This window comes from Notechis scutatus, chromosome Z (genome assembly GCF_049901735.1).
Source record: "Notechis scutatus isolate UNSWTSFEM ecotype Mainland chromosome Z, rNotScu1.2, whole genome shotgun sequence".
Classification (NCBI taxonomy): Eukaryota; Metazoa; Chordata; class Lepidosauria; order Squamata; family Elapidae; genus Notechis; species Notechis scutatus.
In genome coordinates this window covers 127,425,859-127,447,945 of record NC_142025.1, presented here as the reverse complement: position 1 = coordinate 127,447,945, position 22,087 = coordinate 127,425,859, and the positions used below count along the sequence as shown (strand labels likewise).

Here is a 22,087-nt window from a genome sequence, read left to right as displayed (position 1 = left end):
AGGGACAAGGTAATTGCCCAAGTCCTGGACTGGATGGGAAGGGGGTGGCCTGCAATTCAATACACTCCTGAATTTTTACCATTCAAGATTCACAGGCAAGAGTTGTCATCCCTACAGGGTTGTTTGTTGTGGGGGACAAGGGTGGTCATCCCTGCCACACTACAAGAGCCAGTCTTAAAGGTCCTACACAAAGGCCACCTGGGCATCGTGAGGATGAAGGCCCTGGCCCACAGCTATGTGTGGTGGTCAGGCATGGATGCCCAGATCTCCAGCTGGGTAAGCTCGTGCCAGCCATGCCAAGCTACCAGACCAGCCCCACCTGCAGCCACTCCTACCCGGTGGGAGGATGCTGGGGCCCTTGGTCTCGGCTACACATCGACCTGGCAGGCCCAGTACATGGGTGGACTTTCCTAGTCTTAGTGGACTCTTTTTCTAAATGGATTGACCTGGCTCTACTTCCTTCCACAACCACACTGGCCATCACTAGAGCCCTGACCGGAGTATTTGTCACCCATGGCCTCCCTGACACACTGGTATCCGACAATGGCCCCCAGTTCACCTCTTGTGAGTTTGAGGTTTTCGCAGCCAATCTGGGCATCAGGCACATCCTCACAGCCCCTTTTCACCCTGCAAGCAACGGGATGGCTGAGAGGGCAGTTAGGTCAGTAAAAGAAGCATTGGCGAGGTTTGGCCAGATAGACTGGCACTCCAAACTGTCCAAATACCTTCTGACCCAGCATACAACCCCCTGTACCACGACTAACAAATCACCTGCAGAATTGCTAATGGGTAGGCGCCTTAGGACCACCTTGGATAGGTTGCACCCCCATTACACCCCTGGCACTCCCTTGGGTTCGGACAGCCTTACCAGGAAATTCGCCCTGCATGACCTGGTCTATGCCAGGAATTATGCAGGGGACCCATTATGGGTACCAGGACAGGTTATATCAGTTACAGGGCCAAGATCCTACAGGGTCCTCCTGGACGACGGTCGTATGTGGCGCAGACATGTAGACCAGCTGAGGAGGCATTGGAGAAGGACTACTGATGACTCCCGCATCCAGCCAAGCGACCCGGTCTACCCAGCGAACGACAACGGTCCCCAGCCAGGCGAACCGGTCTACCCATCAAACGCCAAGAGACCGGTCTACCCGTCGAACGCCGAGGGACCGGTCTACCCAGCAAACACCGAGGGTCCAGTCTACCCAGCCGACGCTGAAGGTTCCCAACCAGACGACCCGGTCTACCCAGGGAACACTATGGACTCCCGACCAAACGACCCGGTCTACCCACCCAGCCAAAAGACATGCCCGAAGCAAGCCAAGTGAAGAAACCTACCTGGACCACTGCCGGGCACTCGGACTAAGGTTTCTGACAATCGAGCTCGCACTCCTGCAGCTTCCAGGACGATCCAGGGGGCGAAGGACTCTGCCCAAGCTGAACATTCTCCGGGATTAAGGCGGTCCAGCCGCCATCGCAGGCGGCTGGCCTATTTGCAGGACTACGCATGCTCCTGGCCAGGGGAAAGGAGTGTGGTATTCACAGAACTTACGGCAGTCCCCACTCAGGTCCGCAGTTCTGGAGGGAGCGCCGATCGCTCCCATTGGTTGATGCCGTTTGACAGCCGGCTATAAAAGGAGCTGTCAAACGGCATCAGCTGTTGCCGCCAGCTGATCTGCCCTGTTAGCCTTGGCAGCCGCGGCAACCCTTTATTCTTCGAATAAAGCTTTAAACTATTCGCTCTGAGTCTGCCTCGTATCTCCGCCACTCCACAACAGGTAGAATCCCACTCCTGTATATGCCCATCTGGGCATGCAAAATATGACTTTTTTGCTACATGGCATTGAGAATTATGCAATATAATGAAGCCTGAACCAGGGCTGGAAAGATCCAAATTCAAGTCCCTTCTTAGCCACAGACATTCAGATGGGACAGTCATTCTTTTCCAGCTGAATCTTCTCCACAATGTTCAGTTGTTTGAGGAAACCTAAGCAAGCAGTGGTCTGTAAAGTGAACCCACAAATAATAGCTAACTTCTTGAGAAGTTACAGATTAATCATTATTATTATAATAATCATATTATTATTATTATCTATTGTTGGCATTTTGCTTTTTCTCCTAGTATTCAAGGTGGAATGTAATAGAGGTTTTTTTCATTTTTATCCCCAAAATGACCCTGCAAGACAGGCAGGGCTAAAAGAGAGTGATTGGATGGCCCAGAGTCCTTTGGTGTATATACCTGATTGGAATGGCCTTGCTTGCTTACTGTGCTCTTTAGTCCTAGTTCAACTCTTCCACAACTATGTTAGTTCTGCATCAGGAAGGTCCAGGTTGGGGATTGCAGAAATGGGTGCCCCTTATCACCAAATCCCTGATAGCCCCAAACCTGTCCTTTCCCCTCAAAGCACCGAAACCAACAACCTATTGCTACTTAAAATGTATCATTAGTGTCAACTCGTAAAGCATTCCTGGACTGCTCTTGAGTTGCCATAGGCAGGGGAAGTGGGGAGAAGCTCAGTTGCTATGACCAGAAGCATATTCCACACGTACCTTTCTCCAGATTGTATCCCAGATTACAAGAGTGAGCCTGAGAGGGCGTCATTAGTGACTTCCGGTTTGCAACTTTCGGCGGTGGCAGGGATTCGCGACCGCGCAATCCCTGCTGCGTTCGCCGCCAAGGTTCCCCCGATCCATTTGGATCTGGGGGATATAGCTGCCCCATAGAGGCAGCTGAAGACAGGGGGATCTGGCAAGGGGCTAGGGGTGCCGCAAACCCCTCCCCAGCCGGCTAAACCCCTTTTCCCGAGGCAGAGGAACGGCGGTCAGCAATGGCCGCCACAAAGAAAGCTGCAGCTGGACAAGCAGGTGCAGGAGGGAGAAAGCTGGAAGAACAGTGAAAGTTGCTTCTAACCGGGACAAGATGGGAGAAAGTGACCTGGAACCTTGAAGGCTGCTAAGTATATATTGTTCCTTGTGAGAGTTACAAGCTGCGAATACTCTAAAGGGGAAAGTTTTTTCTTTGTTCTACTCTCCTTCCTAAAGTGACAGCGGAGAAAAAAAAACCTTTTTGGCTGTGAGTGGGAAGGGAGAGGGGAAAAAATTGGAACAAAATTTGAAAATAAGGAGAAGATTGCCTAAAATTGCAAAAAGTTGTTACACATTTAAAAACTTCCAAAAAATATATTTGAAAAGGATTTATGATTACTTTAACCCCAGAAAGAGAAAGTGAAGAAGAAGAAGGTATCTAAAAGAAATAGTCTGTTTGGATTGTTTGGTGATTTTGGAACCTTTGAGAATTACTTCTGATTAAAACATCTGGGTGGTTGTTTGGAAAAACTTTTTCTCTACACAATGGCATCATCTGTGGATGGATTGAAACTTATATATCAAAAATATGAAAGAGAAAAACAAGGAGGGAAAGATGGTCTTGGCACTATTTTTCAATACTTAGAAATGGCGGTTTATACTTATGTGAAGCAGAATGAACAACAGGATGATGAGGACAAAGAAGAAGAAGCCATCTTTGATGAACAAATGACTTTGACTGGAGAAGGGAAAAAGCAAGAGAAAAAGGAAAAGATGTCTTTAAGATCTGGAAAAACAGCCCAAAAAGAGAAGAATAAGGTGAAAAGGGGACATTATGTTAAGAAACAACAGAAAGGGGGAAAGCAGAATAAAAGGGAGGTGGAGAGACAAGGGGTTAAAGAGGACAAGGAGAAGAAGAAGCAAGAGAGAAAGGAAGGGATGAGAAGTCCTAATAGTGGGGAGCAAGATGTTAAGAAGCAAAAGTTTTTTAGAGATAATGGATAAATCTTATTGTTAAAGGGATTCTAGAAAGGTACATAAGACTGCAATTTTATACCTGTATTTATACCTGTATTTATTTTATACCTGTGATTTAGAATCATAGAAAATTAGAAATAATATGTAACTTAAAATGTGATAAAATATTTAACATAAACTAGTGAAATTTTTGTTAAGAAAAAGGGAGTACTGTAATGAAATATGATTCAAGATTGTGATGTGGGGGGGTAATAATTTTTGGAAAGCATAAGTGTTCCCACAAAGGCATAATATTTAATTGAAATGGATAAAATGTTTAAGATATAAATGATTGTTAATATTAATGATTAGAATATGGTATATTAGCGAATTTTTTTGTGAAATGAGAGATTTGAAGTAGAAGAAGGAGGAACATTTTAATGAAATATTGAGCTATAATATGTGATGTGTGGGGGGGGAATTATTATGGAAAATAGGGCTCCCATAAAAGTATGTGATTTAATTGAAAAGCAATGAGTTAAACGTTTAAGATATGAATGAATATCAATACTAATGAATAGATTTGTATTATTTTTGATAACATAGTATAATTTTAGAATGTACCAGACAGAATCCCAATGTATGTCATGTGTTTTATATTAAGTATTATAAATATAGGGGAAAGAGATAAAGGCATCATACTCCATATAGTGTACAGGAGAAGTTTTTCTTCTTTTTTTAAAGAAGAAAAATAAATGGTTGGCTGGAATAGAACAGACAAAGAATAATAAATATTATGATATGAATTGAGAGGAGATAAATAAAATAAAATAAAATTGAGAAATTTTAAAGGAGAGGAGAAGTCATATAGAAAATTGAAAATGTTAATAAGATATGAAATGGTATGTAAAATGAATATGAATTTGAATTTGTGTCTGTACCAAGAGTTTTAACCCGGGACTAAGCAACTTTCAGAAAAGAGATTTTTTATGCTTTTATGTTTTGTGTTTATGTGTATTTATGTATTGTTTGTCTTGAAAATAAAATTTGTTTTTTTTAAAAAATGTATCATTAGTGTCAACTCGTAAAGCATTCCTGGACTGCTCTTGAGTTGCCATAGGCAGGGGGAGTGGGGAGAAGCTCAGTTGCTATGACCAGAAGCATATTCCACACGTACCTTTCTCCAGATTGTATCCCAGATTACAAGAGTGAGCCTGAGAGGGCGTGTTTTCTACAGCCTACAAAAATGCTCCGTTGGAGAATGTGATTTATGACACACCCTAGGAGGAGGGGGGAAACAGGGTCATAGATAGACAGTAAATTATGTGGAGCAAAGCCAACTGCACTTGGGAAAAGTGCCGACATGTTGCTCCTAATAAATAATTTCTTTTGAAACTTGGCTTGAGGCCAGAGATGGGATTCTACTGGTTCGGCCCAGTTTGGCCAAGCCGGTAGCTCCAAAGATCATCTGGGAGTGAACTGGTTTACTCTGACGATCAGCTGCTGGGCCCAACCGCCTGCCCCGGCTCCCGACTGATCTTTATTTCCTGCTTTTGATGCTCAGCTGCATCATGTGGCACAATGGATTGCCATGCATCAGCTATTGAAGTGACAGGGAGAGTGCAGGAGTGCTGGAGAAGGTCAGTAGGAAAGCACATGTTTGCCACACACATGTGCAAAGCGCACACATGCATGCAAAGCACGCCCACCAAGCCACGCCCACCGAAGCAGTGGTAAACCAATTTGAATCCCACCACTGCTTGAGACTCATGAATTAATTAGGGCATCCATTGGAACCGTGACAGCGAGCTTCAATAGGCATTATTTGTAGAGCAGGGGTATCAAACTCAGGCCATTATGATGTCACGTAACGTATTGGGACTTTTTTCCCCTTCACTAAACTGAGCGTGTGTGTGGCTAATGTGTGATGCATCCACCCACGGACTAGAAGTTTGATGTCTCTGCTGTAGATGGACCACCACATTTCCTTACTAAAAAATTGTGGAGAAATACAAATACTGTCCCATGTCTGTGGCTCTTAGCCTTGTCCACTTTAGATCTTAATGTATTCTATCATGGCCTTTCCTTTTCTACAAATGGCAAAGTGTGGACTTCCAACTATCATGAGCCTTATCAGCTAGATCAAGTAGGAAACATAACTAGATAAGGTAATTCGACTTTAGGGTAAAGCTACTTTAACAGAATCTTACAAGTCTGAAAATACAATTCACCACCATCACTTTTGCAGCCAAAGAAACTAGGGAGGGTTTCTTCTGAGTCTCTTTTTCCACACAGTTTACAGTGGGCTATGCTGACCATTCCCTAGGCAGCATCTCTTTGCTCCATCCTCCAAGGTCTTTCCCACATGCCACAAAGAAGAAAAGATCAACATATTTTCTAAAGCACCAGAAGGCTGGACAAGAGGGTCTTCTTCTTGTGCAGGGGGTTGGACTAGAAGACCTCCAATGTCCCTTCCTACTCTGTTATCCTGCTATTCTGATATTCATTATAGCTATTGAGATACAGTTTATTTTAATGGTGAGTCCAAGCCAAAGTCCAGTGAAGAGAAAGCTGGTGGGTGCATCTTTGCTGTTGAATATCCTGCCCCTTCTTAATAAGGAGTGTTTCTTGGATTATGTGCAAAGAAAGCCATTATGCATCTCCCTTACCCTGGAAGCTCGGCCTCTGGTCCTTCTCATTAGACCAGCATCTTTTCATTAGATCAATCACGTTTGCCAGTTGCAGCACTTGATCGACCTGCTTCTCCAGATCTTCTGTCTGTGGCCTTTGACCTCGTGGGATGTGCATTTTGATCAGGGAACTCATGTTCGCATTGTGGAGATCTGGACAGGGAATGGAAACAGAAACTACTAATGGTATTCTTTTCTAAACAGAGTATCAGGATTCCGGTGATCGCCCTAATTAAATCATAAGCCTTGAGCCAAACTTCAAAAAACTTCAAAAGTTTTATTAGGAGTGACATGCCAGTATGACCTGTATGAAGCTGATTCTGAGACACATAATTTACAATCATCTATGACCCTGTCTTCCCTCATGTCCCTGGGTGTATCATAATTCAGCTTCTCCAATGAAATCCGTTCATGGGCTGGTGTCATCACTCACTTTCTCCAATAAAGGACTTTTACAGGCAGAATACCCAGTTGCCTAAGTTACAATCTTTGTGAAATAAGCTTCAAATGTGCTTCTTATTTTATTTGCGTATGCTCCTTCAGGTCTCCCCCCGTCTTTCTCTCATGGCAACTTGAAAATGGGCATAGGAATGTTTTACAAGTTGACATGGAGCTTCACACAAGCCCTGGTGATCAGGCATCCATGCAGACTCATTCAACAACAGGGACAGAGAAAAGAAATGGAAGAGTGGAGATGAAAGTAAAAAAAAAAAAATTTCCATATCTTTCTATCTGTGCTGGCTGGGGTGATGTGTCTGCAGGGAGGATCAAGAAAAGTCAAGAAAGTAGACATAATTATGCAGTACTGCATAATGCAAATTTAATGCATTATGCAAATTTAAACAGTACATGCTGTGCTGCTAACATAAACCAATCTAAACTCCATTTCTACCTTCATGCCACAGAATTATGCTACAGAATTCCCAATAAATTATCATTCTGAATACTCTTTTGAGGATTCTATGGGAGCTTAACTGAAATTAAGCAAATATAAGTTTGGAGATGATGAATTTGCTTTGTTGTGCTTTGCTTTCAGAGAAGAATTACCAGTGGGTAAGACATTGCATGCCAAAACAACTAGACCCAAAGATAGTTTTTTTTCCCCCTGTACCGTCACTCTGTTGAATGCCAAATTTCTACAGCACTGTCTTTGGCCTAAATATATTTATCCATGTAGAAGAGTTGTATTGCTATTATCCTTCTCATCTTTCTCATCATCTCATCTTCTCATTGTTCCTACCACATTCTCCTACTGGTATCTTATGATTTATCACTTGTGGTTTGTATCTGATGATTAATGATTGTAACTATGATCTATAGCTTATCTATAATAGATCTATGACCTACATACCCTTGTTATTTGTATGTATACTGAGAGCTTATGCGCAGATTCCTTGTGTGTCCAATCACACCTGGCCAATAAAGAATTCTATTCTGTTCTACTCTACTCTACTCTATTGAAAACCCTTTTTTAAATTTGAACTTAATTAAAGAAAACATGGTTGCATCCCACATCCAACAGCTTTCTCCTTATGTTGCATTAAGTATTCAAATACATTGAATGTTGGTAATTGTTATTGTTGGTAATTGTTATTGTAAATGTTGGTAATTTTTAAAAGGGCTTTGTTGCCATAGCTGAGATTTTTGTAGATCTCAATCTTAAGTAATGCTGTTTGATCCAGTCACAGTGTCTGATTATGTCCTTGTCAATTTGTTGGACAAATTGAGTAACATGAATGTTACTTCATGCTTTAATGGCATGTGAGAATGACTTTGGGAGACAGGGAATGCTATGAAGGGAACAATCAGATAAGGGGAGGGGGTGCCCTCAAATGCATAATGGGCAGAGAAAGTAACTCAGAAATGATCCTCCCTAACTTCTCAGGCTATAAAAGAGATAGTGGGAGATCTGTACTATCAGATTTGCAAGATTTGGTTACTGAAGCCTTAAACAAGAACAGCCATCTGATCTCTTTCTTATCTAGTCTACCTATGAAAGATGATACATGTGAAATCTTGAATAAGCAGAAAGCAAAGTGAAGCATGACTTACTGTGGTAAGGTTCTTGGTTGCTTAATACTGACCATATGAGGATTCCATAACTGAAAAGTAAAAGTAAGTAGATCAGATTTCCTGGTGGTCTCCCATCCAAGAATTAATGACATTTGACCCCATGTAGCCCATTCAGTTAGGTGTTTTCTCTATTAGTTGAACTTCAGATTCAGCCAAAGGGATAGAAAGAAATAGAATAAATGGTCTGATCATAAAATGAAAAACCTTCATATTCTAGAAAGCCAGTTTTAGGCAAATAAAATGGAGACCCAGGATGGATCTCAGATTCCCAGCAAGATCTGCTTTCAAATGGGAATCAATTCCAAACCAAACTTAGCTCTAAGGTGTGCACATAGATTTATTGGACAATAGATGCAACCTAGCTCACCTGTAGACATCTGTGCTGGGGGCTGGCTTGTACTTGAAATCGACAAAGGATTCAGGAGGCATGAACTCCAGGGTCCCACCACAGCTACTCCTTTCCCCAGAATTGAGGTTACATTGCTGGGTAGTTCCTCGCTTGAACTTGGACAAGCCAAAGTCTGACACCTGACCCAGAAGTGGGGATGATACATAAGAAGCAATTAGCAAATGCCATGCATACAGGTTACAAAGTTAAATCATAATCACACAAGTTAGTACGGTCTTCTATTTTTCTCCACCCTTCTGCTGATTTCAAAGCTACAGATGTACATTTTAAGTCAACTTAATACTAGACAGTCACTAAATGAAGACACTGGTACATATTTACTGAATTTATATTCTGCCATTTCTTCCAGGATCCAAGGAAACAAAAATGGAACGTTTTCTTCTGTAAGCAAACAACACCCCTATTAGCACCAAGAAAAATGTTATGTTTAAGCAGTTCCCCTTATTGTTCCTCATGTATAGACAGGTGAGGAACTAAAGCAACCACAGATACTCCTCAATTTACGACCATAACTGAGCCCCAAATGTATGCTGCTAAGTGAGAAATTTGTCAAGTCACTTTTGCCACATTTTATGACTTTTCTCACCATATTTGTTAAGTGAGTCACTGCAGTTCTTAAATTAAAAACATGGTTGTTAAGTGAATCTAGATTCCCCATGGGCTTTGGTTGTGAGAATGTCGCAAAAATGTGACCCCGGGACACTGCAACTGTCATAAATGTGAGTATGTTGTCACACATCTGAATGTAAATCATGTGACCAAACAGATGCTGCAACAGTCATAAGTGCGGAAAAAAAGTCATTATTTCAGTGCTTCTATAACTCCAAACAGTCACTAAATAAACTGTTGTAAGTTGAGAACTAGATGTATATTAAAGATACTCTCTAAAGCAGGGGTCGCTAACCTTTTGGACCTCAGGGACCACCAAACTCATTATTTTAAATCTCAAGGACCACTAACCGGTTTTGTGGGCATGGCCTAATTTGTGGGTATGGCTTGGTGGTCATGTGACTGGCTGGGCATGGCTTCTATGTAAATATTATAAATATTTATATAAATATTGAATTTTTTATAAAAAAAGAGCAACTTTTACTCAAAATCAGGCAAAGCAGGCAGGCAGCTTGAGTTGCTCACAGAATCATTCAGTGATCAATCTATCTGCCATCGGCTAGCTCAGTCTGTCACATAAAATTTGCTTGCAAGCAAACTCATAAAATTAACTCACAACACACCATGTATGTAAATATTGATTTTTTTATTAAAAAAGAGCAACTTTTACCCAAAATCAGGCAAAGCAGGCAGGCAGCTTGAGTTGCTCACAGAATTATTCAGTGATCAATCTATCTGCCATCGGCTAGCTCAGTATGTCACATAAAATTTGCTGTGAGTCTGCACTGAATAATAGAACCTTCAGTCCTCAGAAATCCAACCATTTCCTGCTTCCTAGCTAATCTAAATCTCCCAGCACAGCAGAATAGCTGATAGTTGGAAAAAGGAAATATAGCAATTTAGCAGGCAAGTTTGCCTGGTAAGGAGTGGGTGGGCGGGGCAGGTTCCCGTGGGCCATGTGGGCTGTGCAGCCTTGGGTTTCTGCACAACCTGGATTAATTACTTTGGGGGGATGCTCTAGGGGTCAGATTTCTCTGTGGCCAACCAAAATTTTGTTGTGGCCCACCAGTGGGCAGTAGCGCACCGGTTGGTGACCGCTGCTCTAAAGAGGCCCTATCTTGGCCCACTTTTTCCCAGCCAAACTATCTAAATTTTTCTGCCTTTTGGTCCTCTGGAATGCAGCTCCTCCCTTCTGGGAATCCAGACTACATTCCACTACAAGCATTCCTAGCTGAGGGTAAACTTGAACCAAAGTATAAGGAGAAGGAGAGTAAAAATGACTAAAGCATGATGGTGTGTCATCATTACACAAACTCTGAATTCTGTAGAGATTCTCAGTCATCTCAGGTCATGGTAGTCCCAAAGGTGCTTTTTCAGGAGGCAACTGGACTTCCTTGTTTTTTCTTTGAAGACATTTCGGTTCTCATCCAAGAAGCTTCTTCAACTCTGACAAGATAGTGGGGAATGGAAGGATTTATACTTCTTTAGGAAGAAGTATCGTGCCAGAACTGAATAAGCTTCTTGAATGAGAAGCAAAATGTCTTCAAAGAAAAAACAAGAAAGTCCAGTTGCCTCCTGAAAAAGCACATTTAAGACAAACTCTGAATGTCTTTTCATGCATTGGGATGTCAGGTGCATGTACAAAAGAAGTGACAATTGTGTCCCAATGGTGGGACACTGCTTTCAGCATTTCAATGAAAGCATATCATCCTGCAGTCAACTCTGCCAGATGGCCATGTCTCAAGAATGTTGTAGTCTTTGATTTATGACCACGATTGAGCCCAAAGTTTATGTTAAGTGAGACATTGGTTAAATGAGTCCCCCCCCGCATTTTACAACCTTTCTTGCCACAGTTGTTAAGTGAATCACCGCAGTTAATAACACCTTTATTGAATCTAACTTCCCTATGGGTTTTGCTTGTCGAAAGGTCGCAAAATGTGACCTTGGGACATAGCAACGGTCATAAGTATGAGTCAATTGCCAAGAATCTGAATTTTGATCAATGATCATATCGCTGTTAAGTATGAAGAACAGCCATAAGTCACTTTTCTCAGTGTTGTTGTAACTTTGAACAGTCACTAAAGGAACTGTTTATAAGTCGAGGACGATCTATAGTAAATTCTTAAAATGGGCAATGGGATGGACCAGAATAATTCCAAATAGGTCTCAAATTCTGGCAATGTGCAATTCTGGGGGAGCCAGCAGAACAACAAATAGAAGTGGGAAAACTTACCCGGACATGCAGCTCCCCATCAAGTAAGATGTTGCTAGGCTTGAGATCCAGATGTAACAATGGTGGGTTGAGGTTGTGCAAGAAATTCATACCCAGGGCTACCTCGTAGAGGATGCGGAAACGTAGGGCCCAAGGCATAGAGGGGACCTGACATATTAAGTTGGACAAGTTGCCGTTCTCCATGTATTCCATCACCAAGCCCAAGCTGGGCACTATAGCTGACGCCGATGCAGCATCTATCGGCATTTTGCCTACAAAGAGGCCGTAGAGTCGTAGGACGTAGCTGAAGCGGGCTTTGTCCATGGCTCGGGCTTCATTCAAGAGTTCTTCTCGAGTGAAGGAAGAATTCCTGCAGAAGGTATAGGAATTTCAATTCTGTTGGAGGATTATTGTAGGCGCAATCAAAACAGGGTGATGCTAAGGAATAGCTGAGTTGTTCTGGGGCAAGGGAGGAGCTAGTTATTAATTGAGGACTTGCAGAAAAGATTTCAAGATTGAAATCAGCCCTTCATTGTAGGCCAGGTTGAGAAGCAGTAGGGACCCTAGTAATGCTATTTAGAATATAGAATAGAATGACCTGGAATAGACTTAGAGGTCTTCTAGTCCACCCCCCTGCTCAAGCAGGAGAATGATACCATTTCAGAGAAGTAACTATCTAGACTCTTCTTAAAACATCCAGTGATGGAGTGTCCACAATTTCTGAAGGCAATTTGTTCCTCTGATTAATTGTCCTCCCTGTTAGGAAGTTTCTCCTTAATTGCTTCTTTCTTTGATTAATTTCCAATCATTGTTTCTTGTCCTGCCCTCTGGTGCTTTGGAGAATAATTTGAACCCCCCTCTTTTTATGGCAGCCCTTCAAATACTGGATTGCTTCTATCATGTCACCCCTCATTCTTCTTTTCTTTAGAATAGCCAAACCTGCAGCCGTTCTTCATATGTTCTAGTCTCCAGGCCTTTGATCAACTTAGTTGCTCTTCTCTGAACTTTTTCCAAAGTCTCAACATCTTTTTTGAAGTATGGTGACCAACGTTTGTTGTAGCTCAGTAGTATAACAGAAGTTGGTGTTATTTTGAGCTTTTTTCTCACATTCTCTTCATCCCCAGGCCTTACATCTTTTCTGTAAGGCTTCTTATAAAAGTTTGATCCTTCCTTGACTCCTTAATGGTTTACTCATTCCTTCCATCTATATTCCTTTACATGAGATGGGGTTCATAAAGAAGTTATTATCAACATGCTAAATTGGCATGGGGAACTTGGAATTCTGGTTGCTGATCCCTGATAGGATCTCTTACTGGGACAACTGTCCTCTTGGGTGCTTCTTGGTGAAGGCATCCAAGTCGTGGGCTACTCTACTGTTATCAAATTGTTCTCCTATATTTAATCATTTTCTCCTCTGTCCCATTCAAAATTATAATGTGTGAACAATGTTTGAAGATCTCTAGAGCCATATCCAAGGTTCTAAAGTCCACACATGATTGTGGGAGCTACAGATTATATATTTTTGTCAGGCAGGAGAAAGAAAATATCTGACTTTCACTCTCTGCACTCAACCCATGGAACAACCTGCCTTCGGAATTTGTGGGAGCTTCATCACTGGAGGCTTTCAAGAAGAGACTGGACTGCCATCTGCCAGAAATTGTGTAGGCTCTCCTGCTTGGGCAGGGGGTTGGACTAAATGACCCTACAAGGTACCTTCCAACTCTGTTAATCTGTAAACACTGTAAATTATTACCCGCTGAGAAACTTGATTGCAACATCGGTTCCCCACTTCTGGTGGCGAGCTCGGAAAATGTTCCCAAAAGATCCTTTACCAATGAAGGAGAGGTTCTTCAGGTGCTCCTCACTGATCTGCTCATAGAACTCATTGGGAACAGCCATTCTTTCCAAATCTTCATCAGCCAGCAATGGTTGTACCTCAGTAGTCCCGCATACTCATGGCTGTTTTTAAGAGACAGGAAGATAAAAATGTAGCTTCTTTGGAGTTAAGTAGGACCATGGTTAGCTTTGAAGCGCTATGCTGAAGACTACACTTCAACTGGACCAGGAGAAGAATATAGTCAGGGCCAGGGCAAATATGATTTCAGGTTTAATTGAATGCATCTTTGCATTCAGTAAAAATCAAAGTAAAGGAAATTTCAGCTGTGATTTCTCCTCTTATGTTCTCCTCTTTCTGCAAATTCATGTTAGAAAGGAACTGGGGATCACCTGAGGCTATTGGGGCCTACACCAAGCCCAGAAGTTCCCAGTTGAACATCTTTGATCCAGTGGTGGTATGCTACCGGTTCAGACTAGTTTGACCGAACCGGTAGTAAAAAAAAAAAAAAGGCTTTCCATGATCAGCTGAGAGGAGAAAGAAAAGTGCAGGATTGACCCTCACACCCATCCCTGCGCTTTTCTCTTCTTTATCCTCTCAGCTGATTGGCGCTGCAGGTCTCAGCTGGTGTGAGGAAAGCTGCACATGCTCATTAGCGACGCATGCATGCATGTGTGCAATCACCAAACCGGTAGTGGAACAGGTAGGATCCCACTGCTGCTCTGATCTAGATGCAAAACACAGGAGAACAAGGAGGACATGATGGTTGTGGCCAGTTCCCGGCCTAATGTGGTGAGCACAGCCCAAAACATTGTGGGATGTCCCCTGATATCACTAGTTGACAACGCTAGGGCTCGCTGCCTTAGAAGAGTGAGGAAAATTCTCAGGGACAACTCACATCCCGGTCAGCACTTCTTTACTCTCCTACTATCGGGTAGGAGATGTAGAAGCATAGCCAGCCTGTTGGTGCAACAGGCTGAAGAACAGTTTCTACCTGTGGGCTGTAAGACTTCTGAATGGAAAATAACTTCATGTCAACATAGTATGACAGTCTTGCAAGGCCAGCACATCGTGCAACAAGGGCACATAGGGTAATAAGATTGGGTCTGGGTTAGGGGCTTCTGTCCTTACTGTGAGTTGTGTGTGTGTGTGTGTGTGTGTGTGTGTGTGTGTGTGTGTGTGTGTGTGTGGAGGGGGGGTACATGAAGGGAGGCTCAGACAATCTCATTGTACACATGTTGTACTCTGACAATAAAGGTAATAATAATGTTCAAAAGTGCTGGGATTGGAACTCTCAGAATTCCTAGTCACTCTGATGGCTGGGGGATTCTGGGAGTTGTAGTTTCAGTCAATCTAGATTGGAGCCGGCCTGTTATAATGCTAAGGACACAAGTTTGGAGCATGCAACTTGTATTGTCTGGTGGGAACTAGAAATGGCAAGTGTACTGAAGAAGAGGAGGAAGAACCTCAGTCAGGGTAATGGTCAGTTAACTGAAATATGCACCCAAACAGGAATGGAATTTGAAAAAACACCTCAGATTTCACTTTTCCTAGTTTTCTTTAGATTTTTAGGATTGCCTCATGATAATTCAGCCTTAAATACAACACACACGCACATACACACACACATCACAAAGACACAAAATTGCATAATTGTTGTCTCTACCTGAAAAAGTTGCTGAACTTTGCAATAAATGGTAGTTAAATAAGCTGTGGGTCAGGTGAGGAATAATGAGAAAGGAGTTGTTTGTTCTGTGATTTGGGCCTCCCAGAATTCTTTGGTTAGCCAGAAATATGAGAAACATGATTCTGGAGACTCAGTGGTGGGATTCAAAATTTTTTACTATCAGTTCTGTGGGCGTAGCATGGCTCGGTGGGCACGGCAGGGGAAAGATACTGTAAAATCCCTATTCTCTCTCCACCCCACTAACCTGATTTCCAGCTCTGTTCTCCTGTGCAGGGAACAAAAGAAGACCCAGCTAATCAGCTGGGACTTGGGAGGCAGAGAATAGATGGGGGCGGGCCAGGCAGATGTAGTATTCCGAACTACTCAAAATTTCCGCTACTGGTTCTCCAGAACTGGTCAGAACCTGCTGAATGCCACCTCTGTGGAGACTGTAGGTTCTTATGTTAAATATGCCCAACTCTGTAAAGAAGCTAAGTTCCTTTGTCTCTACTACAAATGTTACTAGGATTAATATAGTCACCAAAGTGAGAGATGAACATCTTCTGAATTACGATGTCTGTCTTATTAAAGACCTTGAGAATTTTTCGGAAAACCACCTCACCAGGACGAAATTGATAGAAATAAAGCAGGATTTGCAGGAAAAGCCATCTTTTGGGATTAGAGACATCAGCGTGTTACCCTTTGCTGCCTCAGTCCCTCCTGCTGACAGCTTTGGTGATCAAGACAAATAGCTTTCCCACCCAAGCAGGATGTCAGACAGGGGTGGGATTCTACAGGTTTGAACCTATTCACTAGAACCGGTTGTTAACATTCTAAGCAGTTCTGAGAACTGGTTGTTAGAAGAAATTACTGGCCTAATTCTGTAAGGAAGGCAGGAAGGAAACATTCTGGTGTTGCTTACAAAAACTGCCTCTCCGTTAACCCTTATTACATTCTCAGCAGGACTAGACTTCCTGTTTCAGGAACTTCCCTGGAGTTTTTTTCCCTTCCTTTGCTGGTACTTTGCTTGTGTGGAGTGACCATTCAAAGTTACAATGGCACTGAAAAAAGTGACTTATGACCATTTTTCACACTTACGACTTGTTACAGCATCCCCACAGTCATGAGAGGCCAGGTGAGGAGATGCGTGCCTTGATGTGAGTGATATTGAGTTGGCCACACCCACCAACTAAGCCACGCCCACAGAACTGGTTGTTTAAAAATTTGAATCCCACCCCTGATGTCAGAGTTCCAGAAACAAACTCCAACTCAGAAAACTCTGAGACAAGCATTTTCTCATAGTTCCATTTTATTAGAGTTGTCATACTGGCACATCTGGGAAAACCTGAATCTGAGGCTTCCAGGTTTTCCCTTGGTAATTGAAAATCAAAGATCCATCCCCCTGCACCCCTCAGTCCATCACATGGCCCAATCACCACCTGTCCCAACTGAAGACAATCCACCAACCCAGAGGTGGATCCTATCAGCATAACAACCTGTTTGGTGAATGTGCACTTTGCGCATGCAAAACAATTTCTCCTGGAAGCAATCACCATCTCCTACTGATGAGAAGCACTCAGCTGTGCTGCGCAAAGCAACTAAAGTAAGAATAAAGGACAACCTAGAGTGGGTGGGTGGGTCCAACTGAAGAAAAGAAGATCTTCAGAGAGAACTGGTTCGGTGTCAGCTGCTCTTCGGAGCTACTGTTTCTATGGAACTGGGCCGAACCGGTAGAATCCCACCCCTGCTCCAACCACCCCTTGTCCTGGTGCAGGATGACATGATCTTGACTGAGAATAAGAATACTATGATGTCTAACTACAACCACTCTATGATTCCCCTCTCCCAATTTCCCAGGCAGCATGGAAGCTTCTGAGGCTAATATGGCTTCCAAGGTTGACAGAGGACCTCCTTTCTAGACTTCTTGGATCAAAACATGTGCACCTTTTAGACTCCCTGCATGCTATACACCACCCACTTGTCCCCCTCAACTTCCTACTGGCCCAATGGGCCAGTGAAATGTAATTGGGGTGGGGCAAACAAGAGGGCAGGAGTGAAAGGGCAGGAGATTCCCCCAGCTGATTTCCTCCCACTTTTGGGAAACTGAAGAGTGACCAGAGCGGTTACATTTATGGCACTGAATGTAACCGCTAGACTACCTAAGGCAGTCCTAAAGTCACCCATTTTGACACTCTTCAACACCATGGACACAACGCACCTTTGGCTGCAGTAAATACCAGAGTGTGTCTGGGATGAGAGGCACAATGCATGGAGAAAGTTCACTTGCCTTCCTCTTTTGGATTGCCCACCCAGAACACTCCCTAAGCTTGGGTACCTTTCTCTGTCCTTATCGACTTCTTCCTGACCGGAGAGGTTTAACTTCAGGCCTTCACCGACATCTCTGGTTTAATTCCTCTTCTCTTCCTGTCAAGAAAGTCTTCCTTCTCAAAGCTTCTCTCCTCCCCCCTCCCTCTGCACATACTTTCTCTTTCACAACCTCTTTGTGCCTTCTGAGTTTCTTCCTTTCCCAGACCTCCACAGAACCATAGAGTGCATCTCTTTCAGAGGTCCTGAATATAATTCGTTTCACCATTGATGATGACAGTAGAGTAGATGACTTCAACCTTGGCACCATGAGTGAGATTGGAGGCTTCCTAACCTGGGAAAGCAAAAGCTTGCATCAGGTGTAAACTATGGCTTAGAGGCAGAGTTATGTAAGAAAAGGAAAACTGATGAGCCATATACCTATGCCTCTCTTATAAGAAGCACATGAGAATAGCCAATAACCATACTGGTTGGGAACATGCTGTAGACCAAAACTGTTAGAAGACACTCAACAAGGGATGATTGGAACTGGAAGGTTGGAATACAGCTTTGGAACAATTCTGAACCAAATTTGCTTCCAGGTTGTTCAAAAATAGAGTGGAAGGTGGTTTAATTTAAAGCCAGTGTTTAGTTTGGACCATGGAAGGAACATCAATGTGTACCTGACAGTGGCAGTTCTTTTCTCTTACCAGGGAAAATTGGTTTTTTTAATGCAGAAAAGATGCAACAGAACAGAACAGGAATAGAACAAGAACAGAACAGGAATAGAATGAAATGGAATGGAATAGAATAGAATAGAATAGAACAGAACAAAAACAGTTGGAAGGGACCTTGGAGGTCTTCTAGTCCAACTCCCTGTTTAAACAGGAAACCCTACACCATTTCAGACAAATAGTTATCCAATCTCTTCTTAAAAACTTCCAGTGTTGCAGCATTTATAACAATAAACCATCAAGGATCGGTTTATCTTCCCACCCAATGAAGGCTTGAGTTTGGGAGAGCCCCTAGCTAAGATTCTATGTAGTTCAGAGAACCCCAAAATCCCACTCCTGGCTGGCTCCTCCCCTCCCAGGAGTCCCCATGCAGCCTGTTTTGGATGCAGGCAAGCGCAGGTCATGCATGGAGGCTCAGGGAGGGTGAAAAATGGGCCTCCTGGAAGTTCAGGATGGCCGGAAATGGGGCCGTTTCCAGTTCCAGAGAGCCTCCGGAGCCTGGGGAGGCCATTTTTGCCTTCCTGAGGCTCAAGGAAAGCCTCCGGAGCCCATGGAAGGTAAAAATGCCCCCCTGCTGTGATGCAGGGGGCTGACTAGGCCATGGCCACCATGGCCACACCCACCCAGCAATTGGGCAGAGAACCCATGTTAAAATTTTTGAAGCCCACCCTTGATTAGATCAACTCATCTGACTTCATGCCTGCTCACATGCAAACTGTGTTGGAATGCATTAGCTTATAAATTTCCTAAATAAAATATCAAGGCATCTAAAAGCTTCCTTCCAAATATGTTTTTGATGAGCCTCACTTCTCTGTATTTCTTAGTTAAAGAGATGGATTAACCTATTAAAGAAAGAGAGAAGACAGTTTGTTTTTCTTTCTTTCTTACAAAAAAATGTGAAGAAAAGCAAAGTGGATTTTATAAGGATTTGAATCCCATTCTAACCATTCTCTTCCTTTCTCCATTTCTATCTATTAGCTAGCTAGCTAGTTATCAAATTAGAAACTGCCCAGAGAAGGATAACAGAATAACAGACTTGGAAGAGACTCCATATGGTTTTAATAAAATATTAAAACATTAAAACTGTATATACAATTTAAGTAAGAGGCAATAAATTCAACATTAAGAGTTAATTAAAATGCAAGGGGAGGGCCCTTAGGCCACCAAACAGCCTTATGGCTGCATGCTCCTTTATAAGCCCCAAGCAAGACAGTACAGACATGCTTGCAAATCTTTCTAAAAGACCAGGAGATTGGAGGCTGTCTCAGTTTTTGTGGGACCATATTCCAAAGGGTGGGGGCAACAGCAGAGAAGTTTTTCCTCCTGGATCCCACCAATCAGAATTCTTTAACTGACCGGGTGGCAGGGACTGATATAATGGGGCAAAAATGGTTCCATTGGTAATCTGGCCTCATGATATGTAGGGTTTAAAAGACATAATCAACATTTTGAATTGGACACAGAAGCAAATTGGCACCCAATGCAGCATAGGTGTTATACGGTATAATTTTTGGAGTGCCCAAGATTGCTCCTGCAACATTTTTACAAACTAAATGATTATAACCCAAAACCAAACTGCATGAAAAATAAACATGAACAATGAACACACCATGAACTGGGAAATGAATTGTATACCTGCTAGGGTCGACCTGATAGCAAACACATTTGTTCTAGTAATGAACGCTAAGACAAATTATCTTGCTCTATAATACTTGATGAAGTCTTGTTTTCCTAAAAGTTAGAATAGTTCTGAATATTCCGTGTTGTAGCATCAGATAAACCCCTAGTATTGGTGACTGAATATTGATGGAAAAATGGGAAGAACTCTGAAGAGTGACAAAATTTTATATGAAGAAAACAAAAGGTTCTCAAACTGTAGAGATTCTGGAGACATTGCAATTTGGGGGATCCATATTATTTTTTAAAAAGTAACAAAAAGTGACCAGGTTTGTAGAGGGAAATCACTCTTAAAGCTCACCAAGCTTTGTAGCAAAATTTTGACAAACTTTTGAACAGAGAGGTCTTACAAATTCCTTTTCCATTTTCCACAAACTTTGAGAAGCCCAATATAAGTGGTTCCCAAGCTATCAATCTGTGACTAGGCTTCTATCCTTACCCATAACCTCACAACTTTAACAGATTAACAGACTAACAGAGTTGGAAGGGACCTTGTAGGTCTTCTAATCCAACTCCCCACCCAAGCAGGAGACCCTACACCATTTCTGACAGATGACAATCCAATCTCTTCTTGAAAGTTTCAAGTGATGGCACTCCCACAACTTCTGAGGGCAAGCTGTTCCATTGGTTGATTGTTCTCACTGTCAGAAAGTTTCTCCTTATTTCCAGGTTAAATCTCTCCTTCAGTTTTTATCCATTATTCCTTGTCTGGCCTTCAGGTGCTTTAGAAAATAGCTTGACCCCTTCCTCTCAGTGGCAGCGCCTCAAATATTGGAAGATTGCTATCATGTCTCCCCTGGTCCTCTTCACTAGACTAGCCATGCCCAGTTCCTGTAACCGTTCTTCATAAGTTTTAGCCTACAATCCCCTAATCATCTTGGTTGCTCTTCCCTGAACTTTGTCTAGAGTCTAAATATCTTTTTTTATAGTGTGGTGACCAAAACTGAATGCCATATTCTAGGTATGTTCTTACTAAGGCTTTATAGAGTGGTATTAGTACCTCATTAAATCTCGATTGTATCCTTCTGTTAATGCAAAATTAGAATTGCATTGGCTTTTTTGGCTGCCGCTGCACACTGGCTCAAATTTAATTGCTTGTACACTAATATTTGCCTTACATTATTTCAAAAATCTAACATTACCTCCCTGTTCTGCAGATGGTGTTTTTGATTTGTGTATAAGGCTGACTGACTCAGAAATAACTTCCACATTTTCTCTTAGCTTCTTTGGAGCATGCTACAACTTCCTTTTCTTTTGGGCTCTCTCCTGACCAGAAAGAATAGAGAGGCAGTTGCACAAGAAATGCAACTATTTCCTTTGCCTATTTTTTTTCTAAAAATTACATATAATTACAAAATCACTCTAACAGTCCTCACACAGAGAGGGGGGGAGGGAGGGAGAGACAGAGATAGAAAGAAAGAGAAAAGACATATTTCCCCCCACACACACACACACACCTTCCATTAAGCAAAATATGCTCACACTTAATTTCTCCAGAATAAGCATCTAAGGAACCATAATTTGGGGGTTTAACATCCTAATATATCCTTCTATTGTTAAAGTGACCCTCTATTTTAACTAAATGAAGAGTTAGGAGTTCAAAATACGTACTTGGAATCTATTCTGCAAATCCAAACTTTCTCACCTGTCCTAGATTCTAGAAAATGGATGAAATTAGTGAGACAAGGTTCAGCCTTTGTCTTATTTTATTTTATTAAATTCAGAGGTGGTATTCAGCAGGTCCTGACCAATTCTGGAGAACTGGTAGCAGAAATTTTGAATACTTCGGAGAACCAGCAAATACCACCTCTGACTGGAGATTTTACAGTATCCTTCCTCTGCCACATACACCAAGCCACTCCCACAGAACCGGAAGTAAAAAAAAATTGAACCCCACCACTTATTAAATTATATTAATGTTTTGTTACAAGTAAAGGCCAACAGTTGGGACTGAAGAATGAGGAGAAATATCTGCACCCCCTTTGTCCAAACTTTAATTTTAATCCAGCTATGTCTACTGAAATTAGATTTAGATTTCCTGAAAGCCGAGACTGAGATGGCCATGAGAGGAACATATGTAACATAAAATGAATGCTCAAATAATGATTGTGCATAAT

The 22,087-nt window shown here is 42.3% G+C and overlaps 1 protein-coding gene across 1 annotated transcript in view; it reads right to left on the bottom strand.

Annotated features, from left to right (window-relative positions):
* Positions 1-21,813, bottom strand: part of RIPK3 (receptor interacting serine/threonine kinase 3) — a 43,672-nt gene extending 21,859 nt beyond the window's left edge. Inside the window, exons 1-7 of the mRNA XM_026687672.2 lie at positions 21,582-21,813; positions 17,591-17,914; positions 13,509-13,714; positions 11,777-12,125; positions 8,893-9,053; positions 8,505-8,554; positions 6,432-6,605 (exon numbers count right to left, since the gene is read on the bottom strand). Coding sequence (XP_026543457.1) covers positions 6,432-6,605; positions 8,505-8,554; positions 8,893-9,053; positions 11,777-12,125; positions 13,509-13,654 — 880 coding nt within the window. The 5' untranslated portion in view covers positions 13,655-13,714; positions 17,591-17,914; positions 21,582-21,813. The remainder of the gene's footprint in view (positions 1-6,431; positions 6,606-8,504; positions 8,555-8,892; positions 9,054-11,776; positions 12,126-13,508; positions 13,715-17,590; positions 17,915-21,581) is intronic.
* Positions 21,814-22,087: the final 274 nt, after the last annotated feature.